At 37.6% G+C, this 25,984-nt stretch overlaps 3 protein-coding genes across 5 annotated transcripts in view; 2 read left to right on the plus strand and 1 right to left on the minus strand.

Annotated features, from left to right (window-relative positions):
* LOC137993169 (phosphatidylinositol 3-kinase catalytic subunit type 3-like) overlaps positions 1-13,718 on the plus strand; it is an 18,702-nt gene extending 4,984 nt beyond the window's left edge. The window contains exons 6-23 of the mRNA XM_068838867.1: positions 1-123; positions 1,383-1,530; positions 1,780-1,829; positions 2,216-2,289; positions 2,928-3,021; positions 4,046-4,162; positions 4,387-4,489; positions 4,688-4,764; positions 5,883-5,954; positions 7,179-7,248; positions 7,792-7,862; positions 8,911-8,995; positions 9,510-9,584; positions 9,704-9,789; positions 10,001-10,083; positions 10,788-10,878; positions 11,519-11,644; positions 13,580-13,718. The exon at positions 1-123 is cut by the window's left edge and continues 6 nt beyond it. Of these exons, the coding sequence (XP_068694968.1) occupies positions 1-123; positions 1,383-1,530; positions 1,780-1,829; positions 2,216-2,289; positions 2,928-3,021; positions 4,046-4,162; positions 4,387-4,489; positions 4,688-4,764; positions 5,883-5,954; positions 7,179-7,248; positions 7,792-7,862; positions 8,911-8,995; positions 9,510-9,584; positions 9,704-9,789; positions 10,001-10,083; positions 10,788-10,878; positions 11,519-11,644; positions 13,580-13,594 (1,560 nt within the window). The 3' untranslated portion in view covers positions 13,595-13,718. The remainder of the gene's footprint in view (positions 124-1,382; positions 1,531-1,779; positions 1,830-2,215; positions 2,290-2,927; positions 3,022-4,045; positions 4,163-4,386; positions 4,490-4,687; positions 4,765-5,882; positions 5,955-7,178; positions 7,249-7,791; positions 7,863-8,910; positions 8,996-9,509; positions 9,585-9,703; positions 9,790-10,000; positions 10,084-10,787; positions 10,879-11,518; positions 11,645-13,579) is intronic.
* A 480-nt stretch (positions 13,719-14,198) lies between these two features.
* LOC137993171 (polyamine-modulated factor 1-like) lies at positions 14,199-20,298 on the minus strand. Its single transcript, XM_068838871.1, has 6 exons — positions 20,108-20,298; positions 18,557-18,662; positions 17,091-17,194; positions 16,419-16,512; positions 14,443-14,547; positions 14,199-14,337 (listed from the first exon to the last, which is right to left on the minus strand). The coding sequence occupies exons 1-6, from the start codon at positions 20,272-20,274 to the stop codon at positions 14,254-14,256; spliced, it is 660 nt and encodes a 219-aa protein (XP_068694972.1). The 5' UTR covers positions 20,275-20,298; the 3' UTR covers positions 14,199-14,253.
* A 5-nt stretch (positions 20,299-20,303) lies between these two features.
* LOC137993170 (uncharacterized) lies at positions 20,304-25,684 on the plus strand. Of its 3 annotated transcripts, none has more exons than XM_068838870.1 (5): positions 20,339-20,420; positions 20,804-20,871; positions 21,978-22,444; positions 23,495-23,639; positions 25,354-25,684. In XM_068838870.1, the coding sequence occupies exons 3-5, from the start codon at positions 21,983-21,985 to the stop codon at positions 25,497-25,499; spliced, it is 753 nt and encodes a 250-aa protein (XP_068694971.1). In that variant the 5' UTR covers positions 20,339-20,420; positions 20,804-20,871; positions 21,978-21,982; the 3' UTR covers positions 25,500-25,684. The 3 variants fall into 3 exon arrangements, with proteins under 3 accessions (XP_068694969.1, XP_068694971.1, XP_068694970.1); XM_068838869.1 differs by lacking the exon at positions 20,804-20,871 and adding an exon at positions 20,647-20,734 and having other exon boundaries at positions 20,383-20,420; XM_068838868.1 differs by lacking the exon at positions 20,804-20,871 and having other exon boundaries at positions 20,304-20,420.
* The last annotated feature ends 300 nt before the right edge of the window (positions 25,685-25,984 follow it).

Consider the following 25,984-nt stretch of genomic DNA (forward strand, 5'->3'; position numbering starts at 1 on the left):
GAATTATTGGGAAAGTGGAACCCAATGGATGTTGAAGACGCATTGGAATTGTTGTCCTCACAGTTCACAAACAGAGCAGTCCGGCAATATGCTGTGTCAAGACTTAAAGAGGCAAATGATGATGTAGGTTCATCAATAATAATAAATTATTGATAAATCCCAGTTCTCATTACAGCTAGAGTTTAGGGTGTCTCGAAAATGAGGACTCTAAAACTCTAAGACCCCGAAAAAAGTAACTTAAACCCAAAATCCACAATTTAGCTAACCCTAGGCCTATTAAAAAGCTGGTTTTTACAACCTGTCGGCCTAGAGTGTCACAGGGCCAATATATACATCGAACAGGAATTAATGAAGATATCCCGCCACACATGGAGCGTGGTTACTCAGTTAAATATGGTGGATCACCCAACTTTCACTTTCAATTGAAACAAGTTGTAGTGAATGTGGACTTGATCGATCAACTTCGCTTGAGGTAACTAAAAAAAACAACTTTAGGCCTAGTATAATAGCCAAATGGAGGGTTTTGGGTTACTTTTTCGGGGTCTTAGGCTTTTAGTTTTTGAGACACAATACTTTATTCTGGAAACTACTGATTAAGTCTAATATTTATGTCACTGCTTTATTTGAACCCCCTTCCAAATGGTGATGCTGGGATCCTGCAATGCTTCTTGTACATGTTGCCTGACGGACTTCTTTCCATCGTAGTAGAATCACCAGGCCAGCCCCATAAAGCTGACCGCAGTCGTGCACAATGTACTATGTATGCTCCATTATAATATTATTATTGTAATGTGGAAGAACATAATGTCATAATATGCTGGGGATACATATAAAGGACTGGAACTAGTGTTGTTGATATCTTTTTCCTGCTCTAGTGCTTCATCTTGTATATTAGCTAAGGTACTCTTTGATTTCAAACGTTGTATAAACTATCACACACGTCTGTGTGGAGGAATTATTGCCCCTCAATGCTCTGGCATGAGGATTGAAATGCCTAAAGAAAAGACAGTCACAACAAATATTTGTTTGTTCCAAACATGGCTAATCAGTTGGTCATGTTAGCTTTATCTGATGTCAAGTACCGGTAGTTGGAAGAAAACTACATTGCATATAATACATGTATATGCAAGGTTGCTCAAAATGCATTGTACAGTGTATTCATTCTATTCAACATAGAGAAACATTGCCCCTTGATTCTCATCAAAATACTGCTCTTTGCTAAAGACTATTGGACTTAAATTCAACTTAACATCAGCAACGAGACTTTTTAATATCAAGGAATAATTACTGTCATCAAAAAGCCATGCCTAAGAGACATCATTATTAATTTTATGTGATAACGTGAATGTGACTTAGTATAATAATTTGCGATGTACATGTAGGATTTGTTGCTCTACCTTCTTCAACTTGTGCAAGCTCTGCGGTATGAAGCGTTATTGGATGGGGAAGAGAAACTAACTGAAAACACTGTTGACAGTCTCCTTGAGGAGAGCATTGAAAGCCAAGACTCTGAGATACCACCTACACAAGGTATCATGTACTTGCAAATTTGACATTTATAGTGTATGATGAAGTAGTTTAAAGGGTTCCTGGCATTGAACTAACCCAAATCTTTGCAATAATATTATTATAATTATAGTAAAACTGTTGATTGATTTTATTTTGTTTGGTTTGAAGAGATCCTCAGTTACAGTACACAAGTCATCAGCCCATTTCATTATTCTTTATCCTCTCTTCTGCTCTTTACTGCACCTATACACAACTTTTTTTCCTCGTTAGATGTTCAAGATATGAAGATCAGTACCCCTACATCAAAACATGTTGATGAGGTATGAAATTGTAGAATACCAGTACCAACTTACAATCATTATGGTTAATAAAAATGTCCACCCAAAAATTTTTACAAATAATTTTGTACGTTCACAATTGAACCTTTTGAATTTGTTTACTTTAACTCTTCACCGCTAAACCGGCCTAAACCAGCCATATTTAGTATTTTAACGCTAAGTAATCGCACTTCCTGTTTCTAGTTTTGAATGATAAAATATTGCTTTTCAAGTACTACCGGTAATATATTAATTTAGGTGGAAAAAACACTGGCCATTTTGTATTTGCTATAGTCTAAGAGTCCTTGAACAGGCATAGCAAGAAGTATGCAATATAAACCATACATTTTACTCTCAAGTAATTGACGTTAAATGTATATTTTATTCAGGGCTCAGATGATTTGGCATCATTCCTTATTTCAAGGGCTTGTAAAAGTGATTGCTTAGCCAATTATTTTTACTGGTAAGTTGTTTGCAATCTACATGTTCATGTATACTCTTAGCTAGGACTAAGTTTTTGGAACAGTAACTTTTACTGGATGTAAAATTAACAGTGACATGATTGTATGAGGTGTGTTTTTTGATTGTATGAGGTGTGTGCAATGTATCTGTTTCAAGCAGAGTGCTGGAAGGACTGACCTTCAAAATTTTCTTGCTTTAACATCAGGGGCAGCTCTTATTTCACTTTTTATAATATTCAGAAAATAGAGACAGGAAAGCAGTAAAAAGTAAATGATGTTTTTGCTGAGGCAAGCTCTTGGCTGGTTGTAATGGCTACTGCCTTGGTGTTTGTGCCTTTAGTAATGATCATGTACAGTGTACGTACACATAGGGGGAGGCGCGGTGGCCTCGTTGTTAGTGTGCTCGACTCTGGATCGAGTAGTCCGGGTTCGGGTCCTGGCCTGGGACAATATTGTGTTGTGTTCTTGGGCAAGGCACTTAACTCTCACTGGGCCTCTCTCCACCCAGTTGTATAAATGGGTACCGGGGGGAGTAGAAATACTCCTAGTCGCTTCATGCTACAGTTACCGGAGATAAGCGCTGGCCTGATGGGGCTTCTAGGCTCGTAGCAGACTCTACCTTTACCTTTTGTACGTATAGGTATTTAGTGGTAGAATGTCAGGAAGGCAAACAGACAAAGGAAGGAGTCATGTACTTAAATGTCATGAGAAGGTTCAGTCATGCGCTCATGAAGGTTTGTCAAAGATGAATTTAATTCAACTTTTTTTCATTCACTCTTAATTTTGGGCAATTATTTTTAAGTCACTGACAGTAAGGTTATCCACCTGCCAGATATTGGGAGAAACAATGCCAAAGCCAATGATCACAGCCTGTCTGTTATTGACACAACACTATTAATTTTTTTTTCATATTATTTTTAGTTTTTTCAAACATAAAGACAACACACATGTACAGTACAGGGTGTACCGAACTTAATTCTAGACTGCAAACTGGTTGGACAATTTCCTTGAAACAAAACCAAATAATAATAATTAGTACAATAACTACATGTATAAAACAGTGAGTGAGAATATTTCTGGATGTACCTGTACTTAAATTGCGTAATTAATATTCCAAAGAATGCTGCTTAGATGAAATGGTGATAAATTATTATTAGGGCCAAAAATGCATAATAATTCCAAGATGTTACTGTAACAGAAACTGTACATTATTAGCAGTTCACAATGCACAGTATTTAAGCGTAATGGTTGCTAAACAGTAAGTATACTTATGACAACAAGGAACAAAGTGAACAGGAATCAGCAAGAAAGCTACAAGGGAACAGAAAGTGAAACTACCCGTGACAGTCATACATGTTAATGTATAATATGCTTTTAGATGGAAAGAGTTAGCATGTTGAAACCTGGCTTTTAGTTTATAATATTACGATCGTGTGTATGAAATGAACTAGTTATAACTACACAAATTACTGAAGCAGAGATTGCAGAGTACATGTAATTATAATGAGCTGGATTGACTGATAAAATGTTACGCAAAAAAATATATTTTAACAATAAAGGACAAAAGACTTAACAAAAGAATTTTTTAGTATCAGTATGGTCCTGACTCGTCAGGATTTATGATTATTTTTGTGGCAACAACATTTTCCTTAACTGATTAAGTTGCATGTACATGTAGGTATTTCAGATTTCAAGGTGCCCAAAAGTGTACCAAAAAATTAGCTTTAATTTGGTTACATTGTACTTCACTTGTTTCAGGGAGGATGGGAGTGTGCAGTGAGGAGGAAAATGTTGGGCAGACAACAGGAGTTTGTCAACAGCATTGTAAGACTTATGAAAGAAGTTTCCCAATTTGGTGGAAGTCGCAATAAGAAGGTTAGTTCAATTGAATTGGAAATCATTCATTGTGCACAGTAATAATTATTGTGTTGAATATCTGGAGATCTGAAAGATTTCTGGAATTCTCTATTACATGTACTACATGTAAATAATTAACAACAGATTAATTGATAATTTGAATTCATGTGATATTAATTAACCAGACCAAGTGTCCTTTTCAGCTGTTATAATATACTTTGTCCTTTTATTTTCCCCCTAAGATTCAAAGGTTAAGAGAGTTGCTTGATGTCGCTGAACTAACATCATTTGGACCAATTCCTCTACTCCTTGACCCTGAAACCAAAATCAAAGGAATAGTTGCTGGCAAGTTTTGCTATAAATTGATTACATGTATCTGGATTCTTTCAGTTTTAACCTGAAATTTGTGCTTGAAAGTCCTTGAGTGAATTTTTTTTATTGTCAGTTTCAAAAACAGGTGTACAATTTTTAATTAAACACTTGCAGAAATCATTTTATTGTTAGACTCTTCCTCATCCTGCTTATTGCTTGTTCACTTTTTAGAAAAAGCTGGGCTTTTTAAAAGCCACCTGATGCCTGCTAAACTCACTTTTTTGACTCAGGATGATCAAGAATATGTGGTAGAAGATTATTTTATTGGCTTTTAAGTATCTGACTTTCTTTAGTGTTCTGTAATTTAATTAAAAGGAAACTAAACATTCTTGAAGTTTTGGAATTGTGTTCATTTTATACGCAAATTGTATTGTGGAGGTAAGTGACCTGTAAATTCAATTTTACAGTATAGTATCATTCAACTGTATTGTAATCCTGGACCAATAGTGCAAACAGTTGCAAGTTTCAACGAATGAGAGAAGTGATCCTTGCACTTAATAACTTGACAATGTAAGCAATTGTCTCCTTAATAATTATTTACTTTAGACACACAAGAAAAATTCAGGTGGCCCCAATGGGATTCAAACCCACAATTTGTTTGTCTCATTTGTTTCCTTGAAGGTCTCAATGAATGAAATGATTTAAATTTTGAAGCATGGGTTGTAGACGAATGATAGAAGTGAGCTCATGGGTTTGAATCCTGTTGGCACAAGCTGAATTTTTCACGTGTCTATAAGAGACAGTTGTAATAAATTATTGCCTAAATTGTCCAGCTAAGTGCAAGGATCACTTCTCTCATTTGTCGCTAAACTGCACTTCAAATTGACATTCACTTCATTCAGTTGTATAAAGTTTGCTGGTTTTCCCTGCTAGAGCAGGTCTCATTTCTTTTTGCGTTCGCTGGGCTGATGAATATGGGAAAAGGGACCTCGCTTTGATCCAACCACCTTCCACAACCTTGGAGGGGACTCTTCAAACTGCATGTCTCATGATAAATTATGTTTGCTGACTGCGACTTGAGCTGGCTGTTTCCCATGCATTCCTTTACAGTCATAACATGAAGTATTATGTGAGGATTTAGTTGCTAAAAGTATGCACATGTTCAACTCAGTAAGTTTCCATGGCTTTGGTCTCTTCTTCCTGCACTCGTCAGCCCAGCAAACGCAAAAAGAAAAGAGATCTCTGCTAGCAGAGAATAATATTGTTGGTTGGGAAAGCAATTAAAATTCTAACTTGTTTAATTAAGAGTCAGAACGAATTAATGGACCTAAATATTTCAGGTTCATTAGAAACATCAGTGGTCAACTTGGTGTCTGTTAAGAAATTTGCATTTTGTTATCTGAGGTACATGTTTTTTTCTTGACAGACAATATTTAAGAATGGTGATGACTTGAGGCAAGATCAGTTGATCCTGCAGATTATTCGACTTATGGATAAGGTAATACCAGTAATCTCACTCACACTCACTATCCTTTTTACGTCAGTTATCCACTGCATTGCGGGCCTGACAGCGCATGGTCATTTGCTTCCATCGCTTCCTGTCTGTCGCATCCTCCGGCATCAGTCGGGACTCTCTAAGGTCCTCAGATAAGACTTCCCGCCATGTCTTCCGTGGCCGTCCACGGGGCCTACGACCGTCTACCCTCCTGCCACCTATTCTCCCAATCCATTCTTCACTCCGCTGGACATGGCCAAACCATCTAAGATGCTTCCGCCTGAGGACAGCACCAAGATCTTCTATGTTCAACGTCAGGCGGAGGTCCTGTGTACTGATGTTATTAGTAGGTTTTATGGCACATATCCAGCAGAGCATAGCTCTTTCAAGTAGCCGTGCCAGATCGTTTTGCCTCAGGGGCCAGCACTCAGATGCATATAGCAAGGCGGCCCTGACACAGGTGTTATACACTTTACCCCGCGTGTGTAAGGATAAACTCTTTGAACAGAGTAGAGGAAGAAGCTCTCTGAACTTCCCCAAGCGGCTCTGACTCTCGTTACAGTGGTAGCTTCACAGCCACCGCTTGCAGCAATGGTGTCACCAAGATAACAAAAACAGTCCACAACATCGAGATGTTGCTCATTAACAGTGACTGAGTCAAATGGCCTTCCATCGATAGGACGGGCTATGCCAGACACCGGTTACACATAAAAGAAGGATCTGGGGTTAACCTGCCACGGATACCGCTGCACTTCTTGTGGATCCAGTGTGCGCAGCCAGGGCAGAAAATGGACTTGAATGTATAATATACCGGTGAAATACATGTACTTGCAATTGTGATAAATTATCCATTTTTGATGATAATTTACTTTCTCACTAAAGTATGCAACCAACCCGTTTGTCTGGTGTTTCTACCATCTGTCCGTGTAGCAAAAGAGAAATTATAACATTTAAGAATATACACGTACTGTAGTTCTATCCCCTAAGGTTCATTTTAGGAAATGGCCACCATTTCTTTATGGCACTCTCTTGTTCTACCTAGTTGGTCTGTGCAGATTATAATGTGGTCCAGCTGTTGGCTTTTCTTCTTAGTCTGTGTTTCTCGTTTGTCTGTTTGATTTCTGCCACCTTAATTGCTTCCTAGCTTACAATATTGTAACTAACCGGCACTTGCAACCGACTGAATCTCTTTTTTGTTCTCTGCTAAACTTTGATTTTTTCTTTCAGCTCTTGATGAAAGAGAATCTGGATCTAAAGTTGACTCCATACAAAGTCCTGGCTACGAGTGGAACTCATGGTATTGTACTCAGTGCTCAGTTCATGGCTCAAGTTGTGTGAAAGAAGATGTGCATAATAATAATATTATTAACTAAAGCAAATAACCATCTAAAGTTGGAAGTCATTATTTTGTTTTAACATAACCAGTATTCCTTAACTTCATGACTGTTTTGTGAAAATTGTGTGGATAGGGGTTGTCCAAATGAATTCATTATTTTTGTCAGGAAAATCTCCTTCTGTAGCTTGCTGAAGGTTGTGTAATTTTGTACCATGTGTGTGTCATTCAGCCAGGCACAAGGATTTAGTACATCTTCTCATACTTGTAAAATTATGGATACCATATGACTGTATGCAGTATTCAAAGTAATAATTATGATACAGTGTGCATAATCCCTCTGAACAAGAGGCTAGTGAGTTGAATGCATTTGTACCAATTGAGTAATGAATGATTGTTGTGTGCACTCGGATATTAAAAGTGGTTTATCTTATGAAACATTTACTATTATCATTAATAATAATGATGACTATGATGACGATGACCATGTTATCCTTGAATACACAGGTTTTGTACAGTTCGTAGAATCCACTCCTGTAGCTGAAGTACTTGACAAGGATGTAGATGGAAGCATCCAGGTACATGTATAAGAAGTTTAGTTTATTTTAGTTAGTTCTCTCCACGCCATGAGGCATGTAAGGCTGTAACTTTCTCTCGCCAACTAGCCCTGTCTTGCGCTGGGCCCATGACTCCCGCCCAGCTGGTCCACCTCTCTTCTCCATGTGGTTTTAGGTCATCCCAATCTTTTCTTCCCTTCAGGCTGCCTTTCCATCGCCACCATGCAGCCATCATTCCTCCCCTTTCAGAGCATGTGGCCAATCCAATTCCATCTTCTCCTTCGGATTTCATCGTTGATCTTCTTTACGTCTGTTACTTGGGAAATTGTGTCGTTTTGGATATGTTGCGGCCACTGAATTCTCAGAATCGTCTCAGGCATGAGAATTTAAATCCATCCAGCTTCTTCTCCTCAGCAGCTGTTAGTTCCCATGCTTCACATGTATAAGAAGTTTACACAAACGATAAAAGCCAACCAAAGGTCCCTTTATTCACAATACAAATTTTTGTGAATTTAAACTTGTCTTAGAACTGAGTGGCAGCCTTGTATCACATTAATTTTACAAACTGGGTACGAAGGCGAGAGTTTACAGATGTGATTCAACTTTTGGCCCGCAGATTCAGTGTTCATATTCAAACGCTGTTTAAGTATCAAACAGTATTGATAGAAAATTTAATGAAGAGTTAATTATTTACCTGAGTGTAAATCAGGAGAGTGTTGTGTCAAGATGATTCAAGCATTTGTGAGTTACTAATGATCCTACTAAATGCTGTCTGGTCTCACTTGAGAGTGTGCAAAGGAGTGCCTCCAACCTAAACTGCAATTTCTGTTTCCTAGATTCCTCAAAGTGTGTGTCCACCATCAAAGCTTTAATTTCACTTGTTGTATTTAATTGCTATGTGGCTGTAATATTTTTGGCCAATGCAAGTTCTCACACCCCCTGACCCCCCCCCCCCCCCCCCCAGTCCTCTAGGGTGCCCCCACCCAGGTGACGAGTAAAATTGTCTGGCATTAGACTGAGTAATCTCCCAGGAGTTAATGAGTTAAGTTCTTTTTTTTTTCCCATTCAGAATTACTTTCGCAGACATGCACCCTGTGAAAGTGCACCATACGGAATCAGCCCAGAAGTCATGGATACATATGTCAAGAGCTGTGGTATTGCCATCAAATATGTGCTGGGCCTGGGGTATACAAAAAGATGATGGAGAGTCTGAACATTAGAAATTATAATTATATTAATGGGGGACACCAAAAAAACTTGCTCATTAAGTGTATTAAGCTTGTATCATGAAGCAACCAGCAGGACCCAAATGAATCAATAGGATTTTCTAAGAGAGAAACATCCATGGGGAACTACTGTAAGTTTAAGTTTTAATATTTTTAGCCTATAGCAAAGAGACCAAAATTAATAGTTTATTGACATTCAACTGTTTTGGGAACTCAAACTTGTTACCTTGAGTGGAGTCCACACAATCTTGAGAATTTCCAGTGTTAATTTTAGAGAATGACCTGAATTAAAAATTTAATGGTTGTTTGAGATGCATACATGTATAATTCTTTAAAATTAGGTCACTGAAGAGTGTAATAACTGGAAGAAGTTATAATTGCAGTTACTGTTAAAGATATGGTAGTGCTGGTTGATTGTAATGGATAGCTATTTTCTCCCCAGCTGGCTATTGTGTGATTACGTACATCCTTAGTGTAGGAGATAGACATCTGGACAATTTACTGCTTACAAAATCGGGTAAGGAAAGCCATGATGTTAATTTTGATGGAAGGTTCCTGTGCTATACAATAATTATTGTCGAAGCTAAATAATATATAAATTTTGTCTTTATAATTTATTTTTGTTATTTTCTTTAGGAAACTTGTTTCACATTGACTTTGGGTACATCCTAGGAAGAGATCCTAAACCATTACCACCACCAATGAAACTTAGCAAAGAAATGGTAAATAATAGTATATGTATTTCTGGAGTCTTCAGTCTTATAAATTGCAAAAATTAGTTTCCAGGTCATCCATTACATAGACAGTCTTTGAAGCAATCATGTCTCAGAGGCAGCCTAGTCCAAAATAATTATTGGTTAGTTATATTACCAGTAATGACCATAAAAAATAATCAGTATTATTGAAACTATGGTATTCATTGCTTTACTTAAGGTGGAAGGAATGGGAGGAGCTTCAAGTGAACTTTACCAAGCGTTTAGGAAACAGTGTTTCACTGCTTTCCTTCACTTGAGAAGGTGAGATATCATCAAGGCACTCTACAGTAATAATTGCAAGGTTTTCTGTTTGCTTAAACCAGTTTTGTGTAACATACTGTTAAATGTGTAATAAAGTTACATGTATGTTGCCCTGACTTGAAAATCTTGTTGTTTGTGTGGTGGTTTTTTTTTTTTTTTGGTTTTGTGCATTAAAGCTATGTAGTTATAATGAAGAATGTATCTGCACCCATTTTGATTTTATTCATGACACCAGTCAATCATTTCACTAGAGGGAGTTCATTTTGAAAGCACACAGGTACTTACGTACAGTAATACTTTGAGCACCCTCTGTAGCTATAGACTGAACATACAAATACAGCTGTACATGACTTTTATGACTTGTGTGAACTTAACTATTAATAGTTCTATACTAGGTACTAGTTAAGATGAAAAGCACACAAACACACTACCCAGAAAAATAATAATACCAATAAGTACCGGTAAATGTTTATTAAAATTTAATATAGCTAAGGCAATTTATACTCTGTTTAATTTTGTTTGTATATTAATTTTTGTACAGTGTTTATAAATATTGGAGTATTAATTTTATTCCAAAATCATTAAATTTTGTTACTAATCCATTATTTTGATTTGAAACCTACCGCAATAATTGCAGTTGGAAAATGATAGTAACAATTTGCGGGGTAATAAAATTAATGTGATAATTCAATTATGGATTGCAGGCATGTCAATCTCTTTTTGAACCTTTTTGCTTTGATGGTGGATGCAAATGTACCGGACATTGCACTAGAGCCTGACAAAACTGTTAAGAAGGTGAGCTGAGGTGAACAAACCACTGGAGAGGACGTTTGAGAGATACAGGTTACCTGCAATCAGGCTCTATTTTAGTTTCACGCAGTACACACTGTGAAGTTGGCAAGCAACGACACGAGAAAATAATTACGAGGGAAGCTAAAAATGGGCGTGATCACAGGTTATTTGAGAGAGAGCAAGAGTACAGTGCAATGCGCCTTACCGTAGCCACCAAACAAACTTTCACATTTGACAACTACATGTATATGTAAATACGTCAACAACCTATGCAACGGTGTTCAAATACATGTAACAACCGTACAAACTTTGCAAGTAGGTGTGACTGTCAATCAAATTCTCACACCCTGATTGGTAGATAATTTGCAAAACTTTGTTAGGTGGCCATGGTAAGGCTACAGTTAGACAAAACTTTAGTGGGGACATAGTTTTTTAGTGAGTGATTAACCCATTGACTCCTGGGGGTTCCCCATTGACAGTAAAATCGATTAAGCAGTAAATTATTAAGCAAGTTGAAAAACTCTAATGGCCACGTGGCTCAAATTCATTCGAATTTTGGTGTTGCTGTGACATTTGCAGACCACAGTAGAATTGGACCACTGTAATAAACTGAACCATTATAGTTTTTTGTTTTTTTCTTCAGGTACAAGATAAATTCCGCCTTGACTTAAATGATGAAGAAGCAGTGCAGTATTTACAGTCACTCATTGATGAAAGTGTCAGTGCTATGTTTCCAGTTGTGGTAGAACAAATTCACAAATTTGCACAAGTAAGCCATTGTTGTATGTTGCCATAACTCTAATCTCAAACATTGACTACAAGTGAGGTAAAAGAGAGCCAGAGAATACGGTTGTGTGCCCTTCTGGCCTAACTCTGCAAATAGTCGCAGAATTAGTTGCTCTGCTAACTCTAAAGTGACTACTACATGTGGAAGTTTTATTGGATTGTCAAAAATGTATAAGATATATATATATTTATACAGAATTAAATACTGTCTGAATACTGTTCACTCAATCTCGGTTTAATATCAGCTCATATACCTTAAGACGTGTTCACATTAGGCCTCGATTATGATCGAATTATAAATTATATGAAATGGGTTCACATCAACTAATTGCAGTCCCTGATTATAACTGGATTATAATTACTTCAAACAACCTCAAAGGGGCTGTTTGAAGTAATTACAATGCGTAATTGAACAGAATGGCGAGCACGTGGTGGTATGAGCAGATGAAACTTCTTATTGCTTTTTGGAGCGAAGGTTTGGATTTGTCTTCTTCTATTCTCGGAAGCTATTCTTGGTTGTCTTCTTGCCTCAAGCACATGATAGTGATGATAATCATGGCAGCCACGCGATATGGCGCCATTTTGTCTCACACTGCGAGGTTACCCTGCGTATTGTATTTGAATTTTGTAATTGAATAAAATTGAATGGAGTATGATAGCCTGATAATATATACTTCAGTTGATCATAATCAACGTTGAGTGTGAACACGGCTTTAGTTTGACCTTATAATGACGGTAAAATTAATGATTGTGCTAAACGTTGGCAAGCTAAAAGTTTTTTCACCAGAAAGCGAAATTTATTTCTAAATAAAACAAAAAAAAAGTTTAGGGAAAGTTTGGATCAATTCCGGTGATTAGAAGTACAGGAAAAGGTAAGAAAGGCTTTTTGTTATAAGCCTGCATCTGTCTGACCACAAGGTATTACAGAACATCACATCTTCATCAAGTTTTTTCGATTTCGGGCAGATTTTCTCGCTTTTTTTGCTTGTACATGTTCATGTATTTCGTACTTTCTAAACTTTTGGAGTGTAAGGAATTTAATAAAGCAGTAATATTCCATTTGCGCTTGTTGGATATGAGACTGCTTATAGCCAACTCAGTGCCACGCGCCTCATTGGCTATCTACCATGTCATATTCAATCCGTGTGAATGGAATAAATGGTCCTGTAAGCTGCAGCATTGACCATTTTTAAAAAGGCACCTTTAGTTACATTTCCGTCAGTCACCAATCTTCCTCCAGCTACAAAAATAGTTTTTTAAGATACCCATAAAAACTATTGTTCTCTCTCTTAAAGTGCCCCTGTGATCAAAAAAACCACTTCCTTTTTTCCTTCAGATTTTGAAAGTGTGTTTGCTTAACACCTGACTGGCAAAATTTTGAGCTTTGATTTTTATCCAAAGGCCGTTTACTTTAAGTGTAAGTTTTGGATTTCACGGGCCGCCATTACTCACGTTCAAAACTGACCGATTGGACCTCAGACGGTTTGATCCAGCGAAAAGTGACGTCAGAGGCTCACTAGCTTAAAATTTCAGCGTGAGTTTAAAAGTCTGAAAGCCCAAAACCCCCGTGCTGCATATTAATTTTGCGGCATACACACGTATTGCATTCTTAAACTAGTGAGCCTTTGACGTCACTTTCTCCTCGATCCAGCTCTCTCAAGAACATACATGTAATGTTAGTAATGGCAGACCATTAAATAGGAAAATTACAGTTAAAATGAAGAAGTGTCTTTTTGAAATCAAGGCTTAAAACGTGGGTCACTTAGTGTTTTGTTAACATAGTTTTGAAATCCAAAGAAAAATATGAATTGATTTTTTGGTCACAGGGGCACTTTAAAATTCCGAGTTTGTTGGCAATATAATAATTGGTCTCTGTGATTATGAGAATAGCACTAATTATTTCCCTGCTTTTTTATAGTATTGGCGGAGATGAGGAAGGCAAAAGTCAGGAAGCATTAGTTAACAGAAACTCTTCCTTTAATGATGTCGTTCTCGCTGGTGGTGAACTCAAGTGTACAGTACTACTTATTGAAAAAAAAAATGAAGGAATGGATAAATTAGGGCAACAACATGACAATCAGACAGTCTGAGGATCTCATGAAATCCTGGTTGCGCTAACATAAGATGATCCTTGCTAATCACTCTTTTTTTATTACAAAACAAAAGGACGTACAGTACAAAGCTGTATGATACACTAGCCACATGTATGGGCACAAGACCATTCTAGGAAAATTAGTTACCGGTACATGTTGTGTCCGAATTGCAAGACTAAAGAAAATTAATAGAGTTGATGTTCTAATGTCTCAAAAAAAAAATTGTGTTTGACGCCACAGCCAAATAATCCTAGAGGAGTTTGCCAAGTAAAGGGCAAGGAATTCTGTAGAATTCCAAAAGTAACATAGTTAAAAACAATTTGGTAGCCGTCTCACACAAAAAGGACATGACTGTAACTTGAAATCAAAAGCTCAGTTAAAAGTTATTATATATTAGTTAGTGATGACAAAATTACAAAGAACTTGATGTTAAATATGTACAGAGTATCTGATAGAGCAAAATGAATAGAAATAGAGCAAGATATGACCAAGATAAGGTTCACTTCATCTGTGTGTTGCTATTTAGGAGCACACATTGTTCCTGCAGCTTATGCAAAGGGTTTTCTGTACAATATGCTGCTACCTGGGGGGAAAAAACACCTGAATTTATTCAAGAAGTATGCACCAGTAAAGTATTATTTTATGACCTTCAACCCATGTTTCAAGCATAAAATTGTATAAATCTTACCTCTCTTAAGTGTTCTGTATTTTCAACCAGCTGTTTTTCAGTGTCTACCAGCTTTTCTCTCTTTTGTAAAACATCACTTGTCAACTTTTCATTCTCTTCTTCTAACTGTGGAAGAAAAAATAATTCATATTAGACTAACATCAGTTTAGATTTAAAACACAATCCATCAGAGACCTCATTAGACACACAGTTAACAAAAACAGTTTAAATTTAAGGTGGCTTATCCAAAGAAAAAGATTGATCAAGAATTAAAGCAACAGGATATTTCTTCTGAAGTGTTTGTCACTGCAATAGGTCTTTTTGCAGTTGTTTGCTCAGTGACCTGGCCTATGAATGGCTGTGAGGCTGCCTGTGACCTTGTATTGATACAGACCTCACTGCTTTTATCATGTATGATGAGTTGTGTTGTTGTTGTAGTCTACATTAACATTAGAAAACGCAAAGGTGTGTATCAAAGCAGTCACCGGCAGCCTCGCTTCCATTCTTAGGCCAGGTAACCTAGCTACAACTGTAAAATGGTCTATTGATGGAAAACACTAAATTTAGTGGAGGGGGACTGGGAACTAGAGATTTCAAAGGCCTTTTTTATAAAAACTAGCCACACAACCCCACCCTTAAAGTGCTACTGTGATCACATAGAGTACCATGAAACATTAAAAACGCTGTTTACCGTTTGGAAATATCTGCATTGGTTCCGGAGATATTTAAGTTTGAAAAATGTGTTAAATATGCAAATGAGAAGGCTGATGACGTCATTCACCCAACCCAATAGAACATCAAGAATATAAATAGAGCTATCTCGGTCAATTTGCAACAGAGACCACTGAAACTTGGTGAGCTACAGTAATAGTTCTGAGGGCAACACACCTACGACTGTAAAGGAATTTGTTCCCATGGCAACTCACTCTTTTCCAGTCCCCTCCAACTGATTTCAACATTTTGGTGATCTCAGGGTAGAAATACATTTACCAAGGCCACAAACTCGACCTAACATCTTTATATGCTGGCAGGATCATGCAGATGAGGCACCATTTGCAAATATCAAAACAAAACGCCAAAGGTGGTCTGCAAAGCTTTTAATATCAGGGAGGTCTGGAACCCAGTATGTTGCCATGGTAACAAAAATGGTATGCTCATATTGTGGAACACATCTCCTAGAATCTTAGTGCAAAGAACCAAGTATTTCTGATACAAATTGGCTGAGATATCTTTCTCCCATCATACTTGATCCAAATTTGGTTGGGTTTATGACGTCATCACTTCGCTAATTTGCATATTTAAAAAACTTGAATATCTCCAGAACAGAGATATTTGAAAATGGTAAACAGCATTCTTCTTCTCGTACAGACTACGTGTTTATGTGCCAAAATGGCTTAGATAGGGAAGATGCAAATTTCGTCACTGTAGCACTTTAAAATTTCAGGATTTGCTTAGTGAGAAGTAATAGTTACATATAATCTGTCAGACAGGTTTTCCGCATATGGCAAAAATGTTGATTCTTGTCTATTTTGATGATAACTGAAAAACTGTCGTATAGATCTTTTTTTAAAAAATGTTGACAGTTCCGTCGTCATCTTGTTTACTAATTCGCAAAATTTTAACCCCTGTCATACATGTACACCTAGGTTTTGACAAAAAGGCCTTTGAAAATGTCTAGTTTCCAGTCCCCCTCCAGGAGCTTGGTCACTATACATTTTACATCAATTGCAGTGACTAACACTTCAGAAGAGATATCCTGTTGCTTTAATTTTGCAGATTTAAAAATCTTGGTTTTTTCTTTGGAAAACTGTGTTTTGGAGCATGTGAATGCTTGACAAATTATACATGTACGTTTGTCTCTAAACTTCAATATCCATTTCTTGGGCGGTTAACCACACACTTTACACTCAGAGATAAATAAATAATTGTTAAATTGAATTTTCTGGTAACCTTCTCACAGTTAATGTTATCGTTGCTTACGTCAACTGGCCTCGTACCTTTTCAAGCATGCTTGTTATTTGAGTCTTGTAGGCAAGTTTGACTTGCATAACATGATCACAGAGATCTTTCCTGGGATTTCCTGAAGGTCTCCTAAAGAATTCAAAATGGATTTGCTTATTTGCAAAGTCAGTTTCATTTAAACCCTTGATACATGTAATGATTAAAACATGAAAAACCATCTTAGTTTGACATCTTCAACAGTGTTGTGGATAGTGTTACAAAATAACTGATATCAGGCTTTGGAATAGATGACCGTAGCAATTACTAATTGACGACACCACACGTGGCAACACCTACAGCACTGTAACACTAGGCTGTGTGTGTGGCATACATTTTAACTGGTCATTTCGTTTTGTTAAAACCACCTCAGAATTTCTGGCAACAACACAATCATGCAACTAGTAACCATTCAATCTCTATATTTACTAATCATTGTAGTGTACATTGCACAACTGTGTCCCTTTAATAATAATTTCTTTTTGAGTCAAGTTGGTGTTGTTGTTGTTCCCAGCAGAGGCAAGCAGTTTGTCAGCCAATGTGTTGGTGTTGTGTCGGTCATTTGTCAGTCACATGTCGACCAACGTGCTGATGGGACCTTATCCTATTAGCCATTCAAAGAAGATGGTTCAACACAATGGTAAAATAAGAAAAATTTATGGTTTCTTTACCATGCAGGCTGTGACTTTCCTTTAACAGAATCTTCAACAATGTAATCTAGCTCATTAAAGAAATATACCAGATCTTCTTGCTTTATCATCAAATCAATTTCCTTCTACAACAGGAACATACATGTATGAGGAGAAAGAATACTCAGTTAGTGGGAGGACTGAACCCCAATTGGACAATTCAATACCTACATCGTAAACTGTGGCACGAGGAACCAGATTTTTTTTACAGTCAGGCTATGTCACATGTGACCAGTTTCAACAATTCTAATTCCTCTGTGGAACTTAATCCGAGATTTAAATTGGAATCTTGAAGATTTTTCTGAAAGTTGCTACGAAAAAATACACAATAACTGGGCATTAAACTCATCACCAACAGACGAGCGCTGGGGAAGGTGCTGACAAATTAATAGGTGGGAGCCGCATGCATGCGCGTAGCTAACCATGACAACTCTGTGAGCGGGCCACCACCAGGCACCATCACACTGAAAGTCCACTTCCAGTTGATAAGGGGGAACCAGATCTAGAGGAAAGTATTTATATATACATGTACCTCCAAAGGTATGGGAGGGACAGGGGCACAAGAACGGCAAGGAACAGGGCTGGATTAAAACGCAAATGATCAATCGCACACACAAAATACTTGACAGCAAGGGAGCGCTGAAATTACAAAAGCCTCTGAGTCCCCAGGGCGCCCACACAGTTTACCGAGTGGGACTGCTGGCCAGCATTGTCTAGCGTTTAACCTTGCCTAAATTATATTTAGACGCATATAATTCATCAAATGCTTGAAATAGTTTTCACTTTTCAAACACTGTTTATTAATTGTTATAATAAAACAAAATTTCATAGCTAACCATTTTCGATATCTCTTAAGGAATACAGATGTATACACAGGACTTCAGAATCTCGAGAAAAGAGTTCAAAACTGCCACGCAGATTTGAATACTCAGTTTAAATTTCAAAACTACTGGTCATGTGTGACAGCTTGACTATAATCCTGTGGTTTTGAACAGAACTGAAGATGATGACCATGACTGTTTATGAGCTATTTGAAAACAGATTTATGTCACTGGTTATACAGGATACACTGTAGTACAGTGTTAGCTAGGAACATCCTTCACAATACAGATCAGCTTCAAGGTGCAGGAGCGTTATACTTCTGTAAAGATATCGTCATTGCAAAACTTGAGGCAGTCTAACAGAAAAGTGTGCGAGCAATGCACTGCTAACAAGCACCTCAACATCCATGTACTGTCCCCTACATTGACCATAAGCCTGGATACCGTTACAACTGTCTTGGTCAATCTTGGATCATAAGCATCATGGATCATCAGTGAACACAACGGAAAAAAAAAAGATACATAATCACCCTCACAACCTAGAGGATGTCCCAGGATTGTTCAAACAACTCTGCCCAGTTTATCATCATGATAGAAGTTTTTGACTTGCGGTATTAAGTTTCATACCTCAATATTGCTCCGTAGTTGCTGCATAAGCTGTTCAACGATACTTTTAAATTCCAGAGGATTTCTTTCTCTGATGGAAGTAAAACATCTATTGAACTTCTCCTGGCTGGAACAAAGTAAAGCAAAAAATGTGATGAACAAGCCCCAGAAAAAGCATGTCCAGACACCAGCAAGGGATTTTTAAAATACTCCATTACCAGCAGTCTAACATGACTTTCTTTTCCCATTTAGAGTTATTTTTTTATCTTTTGTATGGCTACATTAAAGCTAGGTTTGACGGAGATGTTGCCGGAGTCTTCTATCAGCCAACTGTGCATAATGTACAGCTGTACAGTCATGTAAACAGAGTTTCGGGAGCAATTCTAGAATACCAGTTCACTGCCAAGTTGCTTATGTCAAAGTGACTGTGGACTGCAGTGGCAAAACTTTGACAAATCCCAAAAATTGAATGGGTTCTCCAGTCCAATCTCTTGGAGGTTTGTATTGTGTGCCTGTCATGGAGTATTTAAAAAAATCAGTCTGGTACATTGCTGGACATATTTACACTACGTGTGTACCTTAACCCATTGACACCTTAATAATGCCCTAGGATGTCTCCAACTGACAAGTAAAAATAATCGTCTGGCTTTAGACTAACATTTGTTAAGTCTCACACTCAGGGGTCAATCAGTTAAATTAATAGAGGGGACATAGTTTTTGACTGCTTAGCGCATGACCATTTACACCTCAAACGCCCTAGGATGCCTCCACTTGATGAGTAAAATTGTCTGGTGTTAGAGTAAAATCTATTAAGTCTCATGCCCAGGTGTCAATGGATTAACCCTTTGTCACCTGAACCAGCCAAAACCGGCCAGTATTTTGACTCTAACACCAGACAATTTTACTCGTCAATGGGTTAATTAATTAATTAATTAATCCCTCGGTTAATTAATTAATTAATTAATCCCTCACTGAAAAACTATGTCCCCATTAAAACCTTTTCATATCTCTGTTTCTAATGAAATAAATCTTTGCTTCTTCCTCAATAACGTCGTCCTTAATATTGTCATGATATTAGTGTTCCGTCGATGCAGATCCACTATCGTGCAAAGTATTAATGCAAACTTGAGAACTTGTAAAGTTTTCTTCCCGGAGGACTCTGATTATTAAATTCTATCACCCGCCCGGGACGGCAAAGGTGTCAAATACCCGGGGTATGCCCGGTTTGGGGGGAGGGGGAATGTTGAAGCTTCGATTTGACCGATACAGTGAACTGTAACCATGACCTATGATCTGTAAAAAATACCTACCGTCCCTGAGTTCGTTCCAATTTTGAGATATTTGTGACTGTATGTGGTGACCACACTACTGCCAACACAACAATACTCTAACTGATCTAACCAGGGCAAGATACAATACAATGTACAATACGAGACAATAAAAGATACAGGACAGTTTTTAAGCTAAACATTGCTCCCTGGCACACTTAATTTGATAAATAAGCTTACACTTAACCTTAATACTTGATTTACTATGCATTCATGTTTATATCGAAAAAACATTCAGTCCCACCTTCCAGCAGCCATGATTTTATCCAAACACTTGTTCATTACTTTTCTAAATGATTCCATTCGTCTTCCCTCAATTTCAGTCCGTTTCTCAAAGGTACTACTCTCTTTCAAGGACGGAGAAGTACTTAACTGCGACACGGATCCGGAATCCTCTATTTCAGCCGCCATTTTGATTTAAAAACGCGCGCTAAATCAACTCAGGCCTGGGTCCTCAGCCTACAAGTCTTTCTGGAGGGAGAGGAAGGAATGGGACGAGGAGTTGTTCACAGAGAAGCCATGGCCAGTAATTAATAGCAGAGTTACCTCTGTTAAAGGTAAGCCTTGTTTTTTTTTGATAATGCACTGACTTATTTGAACTCGCAACTACGCTTTGTATGTTTCATTTACCCACTCGCACCATAGTTAAGTAGCATATTTTTGCCGTGAAAGTTAGAAGCGCACAAGTTACCATGTACCATGATGACAAAAAGGCATGAGTAGCTAGTGTGAGCGTTCTCCCGCCGTTGAAGTCACATTACTGTATTTTCATTATACCTTCAGTCTTGGCGAGTCCATGGCAGACTTTATCTACAGCTCTGATCCGTCGAACAGCCCTACATTGACCCAATATCACTTTGTTTTGGAGAAGGTTCTCTTTTACACTAAAATCACTTAAAGAGCTACTGTGATCAAAAAATCTCTTCCTTTTTTTCTTCAGATTTTAAAAGTGTGATTGCTTAACACTTGACTGGCAAAAGTTTTATTCAAAGGTTGTTTACTTTGAGCGTAAGTTTTGGACTTAATGCTCCACCATTACTCGCGTTCCAAACTGACCGATTGGACATCAGAGGATTGGATCTAGGGAAAGTGACGTCATTGACTCACTGGCTTAAAATTTCAGTGTGTAAATGCAGCTTATTATATGTGCAAAACACAAGTTTAGAAGTCTGAAAGCCCAAAACTCTCATGGTGCATATAATTCAGCCGCATACTCATGCATTGCATTCTTAAACCATTGAGTCTTCAACGTCATTTTCTCCTCGATCCAGCTCTCTCAAGACTTTAATTAAAGTTAGTAATGGCCGTCAATAAAATAGGAAAATTCCAGTTGAAATAACAGATGTCTTTTTAAATAAAGGCTACTTGTAGTTTTGAAATCCAAAGAAAAATATATAAATTGATTTTTTTGGTCATAGTAGCACTTTCAACTTTGAATGTTTATTCATAAGTGCTGCGAGGGCTTACTTTTCTTCCTCACGAACCAATGCTGAATGAACAAAGACAATTACTGAAATTTGAGGTCACAAAGACAAACCAGAGGTCATCACAAAGGCTAAAGTTGACTTAAGAACCTTTTGTTAGCAGTAAATTGTTGTATCAGAGTTCTCACTGGGCTCTTTCAATCAATAATTGATTGAAAGAGCCCAGTGTAAAGAAACTGATTTCTTTCTCTTATATTCTGCATTATTACGGGCCAAATAATATTATTATAGACTCAACAGAACATCACATCTCGGATTGGTCAATGACGAATGCATAAATAAGTTATAGAGTCAGTGCAATACAGAAGTTGCCATGGAAACTCCGTGATGGAATAATTTTGTTGAGCTTGATGTGCTTGTTCATGATGTTTTGATAGTTTTCAAATTGCACTCGTCTATGACTCATACTATGGCTCATGCGATTTTGAGAACTTTGAAAACATCACCTGTGCCCATACATGTTAATCATGAAATGAACTTGTGTTCGTACAATTTTCTACACTTATTCTATATTCTGCATAATAATTGTTATAATGTGGGTCATTTATGCTATGCATTACCATTATGGATTGTTACAATGTAATAAAATAATGATCTACATGTACATGTACTGTGGTGCTTTCTTTCTAGGGCTCATGTTACGGGCCTTAATGGTACGTTGTTGGAAAGCAACCATGAAGCCTAACAGCACTAAAGGAATTTCATACTTAGTCAAGAGAACAGTGAAAACTGGTGCAAGGAATCAGCCAGTTCCAGTCCATGGATTTGTTTTTGATCTGGACGGTACTCTTACTCTACCAGTTTTAGATTTTGCTGAGCTGCGGCGTAGACTTCAGTGCCCTAAAGGTGTGGATATTTTGGCCTTTTGCAACTCAAAGTTGGGAAAAGATAAAGAAAAAGCACTGCAGATTGTTGAAGAATTTGAAGAGGAAGGAAGACAGAATACAAAGTTACAACCTGGTGTCTGTGAACTGCTTAAGTTTTTAGCTCAGAGTGGACTTAAGAGAGCTCTTATCACAAGGAATCTACAGGCATCTGTGGACCAGTTCTTTGATTTGTTGGGTGATCCTGGTAATTATGGTGGACCATTTACCCATGTAAGCCATTTTCAACAAGTGTTTAATAGTACTGTAACAGTGGTGTACTGCACCTGTGTGAGAAAGATTATACTCTTGCTTGTTGAAAGTTGGCATTGGGACGACTGTATTTTGTTTGATTCCTTTCTGGACTGCACATGTTTAGAAATGAATCTAATCAGATGCAAACTCAATTCCATGAAGTATGCCTCAAGTTGAAAAGGGCATTGCTACACTGTATATTTACCTAATTACAATAACTCAGTGGTAGCATCAAGGTTATACAGAGTAAAATCTGTCTGACACTCCCAGGGGTCAATAGGTTGAGATATAATTTTGCAAGAGTGCCCCTTGGGAGCATGCCAAGACTACAATAAGTGCCAAAAGGGTTGAGACACTTTCTCTTTTAAGGAATCTCGGACAAATCCCTTCCCTAAAATCTTTCCATCTAACACCATCCCCCTCAAACAATGTTGTTTTCTCATCGCCAACTCTTCCTTTTTCCGTCACCAACATTGAAGGGCGGAGTGCAAGTGGAAAATGTAACATTAAGGTGATTTTTCCCTCGTTGTTGTCTTCCCAGTTCAGTGTCTCAACTATTTTTGTTGCTTATTATAGCTCTGTAACTGATATTCACTTATTTGAGTTTCAAGGTTATGTAGCCCAGCACAAGGGGAGGTTACATATTTAATTTAAAGCAGATGACACCATTTGTTGGTTTTTGGTGAAAAGGACAAACCGGAGTATTCAGAGAAATAGTGTAGAACCAACCAACAAACATACATGTAACCCACATAATATCATCAAGACCAGGAATTCACCTTGAGCCACATTTATTTGGTGTAAGGTCTAATCACTGCACAAACCTAATTCTTCCCACTTGAGAGCAAATCAAAGCAATATATCTTCAAGACATTAGGTATGCATTATAGAGTCTGTTCACAGGAGGCACATTGTAATGAACAGAATTGTTCTGAAGTTCTTGGTACCATTCACTGGGACCTTTGATTTGTGCTTGTTAGCTTATGATTTGAAGCTGACCTCATTAATTTTGTTTTGTTTTTCTTTAAGTCTCTCACACGTAATTTCACGCCTCCAAAACCTGACCCTGCTTCCCTCCTGTACATTTGTGAGCAGTGGGGAGTTCACCCAAAAAATGTAGTTATGGTCGGCGATCACCTCCATGACATACAGTGTGGAAAAAGTGCTGGCTCAGGTACTAATAATTTTTCTTTTCAAGCTCTCCATATTTGCTCAACAATCAGAGAGTCTTGTTTGGATTTGTTTCCGGTTCTCCTGGATTCAATTCTACCATGCTTTGTAAATAGCCAACCGGTTGCCTCCTGCCAGTTGGGGTTCTTAATTAATCATGTTTCATGTTTCTGTTAAGTTTGAATTGTTTCTTTCAGATTATTAAAAGTGGGGTGCCCGTGAACTAGCTTGATAGCTATCAAAGGGCACTTCGATTTTCCACTATAAACAAAGCACACCGATCCATCGGCAAGGGTAAATTAAACTGAGAGTCAATTAATGTGGCTGAGTCAAGGTGACTGACTACCTTCCCTCCCGCTTCATTAGAAAATAATGTGCACATAGATTCTAGTCAGTCAAACACTGCTGGCAATTTTGTACCTTACGTTAAGTTTGTGTTGACATACTTTGTTTGCTTGTAGAGAGCTTTAGATTCTAGGATGAGAACGACTACGAGTACCAAATTTTCTCATAGAACAACAGTGAGCGCGCGCAAACTAGCGTCATTTTGGCGGGAAAAACTTGTTGCTGTCGTCATTTTAGTACGAGGTTTTGCAAATATGTTGTTGCATCAAAACAAGTCAACAACAGGGTAGCAGTTTTGGCATTTTTCGATCAGCAAAAAGGCCCAGGTAACAGTAATAAGAATAACTGAGCAAGCTATACTGCTAGCAAAGAATAAGATTAATCGTACGGGTTATCAAATCTTCTAAGTATTTTTGCTAAAAACAAACAGTCAAAACTCGTACTCGTTCTCGTCCTAGAATCTAAAGGTCCCTTGTGTCATTTACTACGAAGACCAGACTGCTTTGAGTTGCTTTTATTGTCAGGCAAACTTAAGCAAGGAGAGATGAGAAAAATCTGAATAACAAAGCATTTTGACAAAGCATTCTGGTCTCCGTAGTAAATTGACACCATCATGCAAATAGCCTATGCACCTCCCTTGTGTACCTCTTGCCCTAATATGTTGTCCTTGTGGCACTTAGATAATTTATAATTGCAAGCCCATGTCTATCTCACAAAATTGAATAATCAAATACTTATTGTTGGCATGTATTGATTACTTATATGTCTCAGTAGTAGTTTCGTACAGTACCATACATTTTACAAATGAAAGAATGTCAATGTTAAAAGGGATGGCACTTTTTGGATTCTTACAGTAGATAAGTGACAGCTTCTGAGAAAATTCTTTGAGACAGCTCACAGATTTGGCAACAATAATATTGGTCTCCTTCTTTACCAATGTTGTTTTCATGCAATTTTCTCAGAACATTGGTACGGGGAAAGGAAGTGTGATCTGTCACGACAATTGCAGCTAATTTCAGATTACATGAACTTTTTAGGTTTATGGTTTGAATAGGCTAGTTTCGAATTGTGCAGCAACAAAAGAACAGAGTCGAGGTTCAGGGGAATAATTAGCATTTTGTATTGTTCAGAACAAAGGAAAATGCAAATTATTCCCCTGAACCTCGACTCTGTTCTTTTGTTGCTGCACAATTCGAAACTAGACTATTGTCCATGATCAACTGAGATAGGAGTATCACAGATGCTTCCTTGGTTTTTCTTTGTTAAAAATGATAGCATGTGAAAGATTTAATACGTGGATGAAATATTTCGTCAACCTGAGATAGTCACATATTAACCTGGATGACAAATTTGATAATGGTTTGTTGTTTCAGTTACAATACTTCTGAATGATTCAACGAATGGAGACTTCAAGAAACAGGCTGACTTCAACGTAGACTCACTAGATGCGATTAGAACTTTAGTTACCTCAAAAGATATGTTTGCTTTGGACAGAGAAGATGTTCATACAGACACGTGAAAGACAAGAGTTTCAGCTCGATTTATCCAACGATAGTGTTCTTTCCATTATACGAATGGATGTTAATACTATGATCAACATTAAAATATATATATTTTGTGCAAATCATGAGGGAACACTAAAATCTGTTCAGAAAAACCAGGGCAGGAATATGTTGAAAATTTAATAAAGGAAGAGTTAAGATTTTTTTGGGTTATTTTCTCCGGCGTTCTTTCTATCTTCCCTCTTTAATTTTTTTTTTTTCATTTTTTTATTTCTCCCTTTCTTTCTTTCGTTAATTAACAATTAGACCCGTAGCCCGCAAGGGCTACGGGTCAATAGCCCATGAGGCGAAGCCACATGGGCTATTGACTTGTGGCCCTTGAGGGCGAAGGGTCTAATTGTTTTAGTATCACCCAACTAGTTGGACAGAAAAGGCAATAACAAAGTTAGCGAATGCAAGTTATTTGGCCGGGATAAAACGAAAGAAAGCGTTACGCTTTTCG

Source organism: Montipora foliosa, chromosome 2 (genome assembly GCF_036669935.1).
Source record: "Montipora foliosa isolate CH-2021 chromosome 2, ASM3666993v2, whole genome shotgun sequence".
Lineage (NCBI taxonomy): Eukaryota > Metazoa > Cnidaria > Anthozoa > Scleractinia > Acroporidae > Montipora > Montipora foliosa.

Bases quoted from the DNA above. Each gene is read 5' to 3' on its own strand.
- LOC137993171 (XM_068838871.1), bottom strand. From the start codon at position 20,274: ATGGCGGCTGAAATAGAGGATTCCGGATCCGTGTCGCAGTTAAGTACT. The intron at 17,195-18,556 runs GTATGAAACTTA...TTCCTGTTGTAG, and splicing joins AACTACGGAGCAATATTGAG to AAGGAAATTGATTTGATGAT. The intron at 14,548-16,418 runs GTACGAGGCCAG...TTTCTTCCACAG, and splicing joins TAACAAGCATGCTTGAAAAG to TTAGAAGAAGAGAATGAAAA.
- LOC137993170 (XM_068838868.1), top strand. From the start codon at position 21,983: ATGTTACGGGCCTTAATGGTACGTTGTTGGAAAGCAACCATGAAGCCT. The intron at 22,445-23,494 runs GTAAGCCATTTT...TTTTTCTTTAAG, and splicing joins ATGGTGGACCATTTACCCAT to TCTCTCACACGTAATTTCAC. The intron at 23,640-25,353 runs GTACTAATAATT...TTGTTGTTTCAG, and splicing joins TGGAAAAAGTGCTGGCTCAG to TTACAATACTTCTGAATGAT.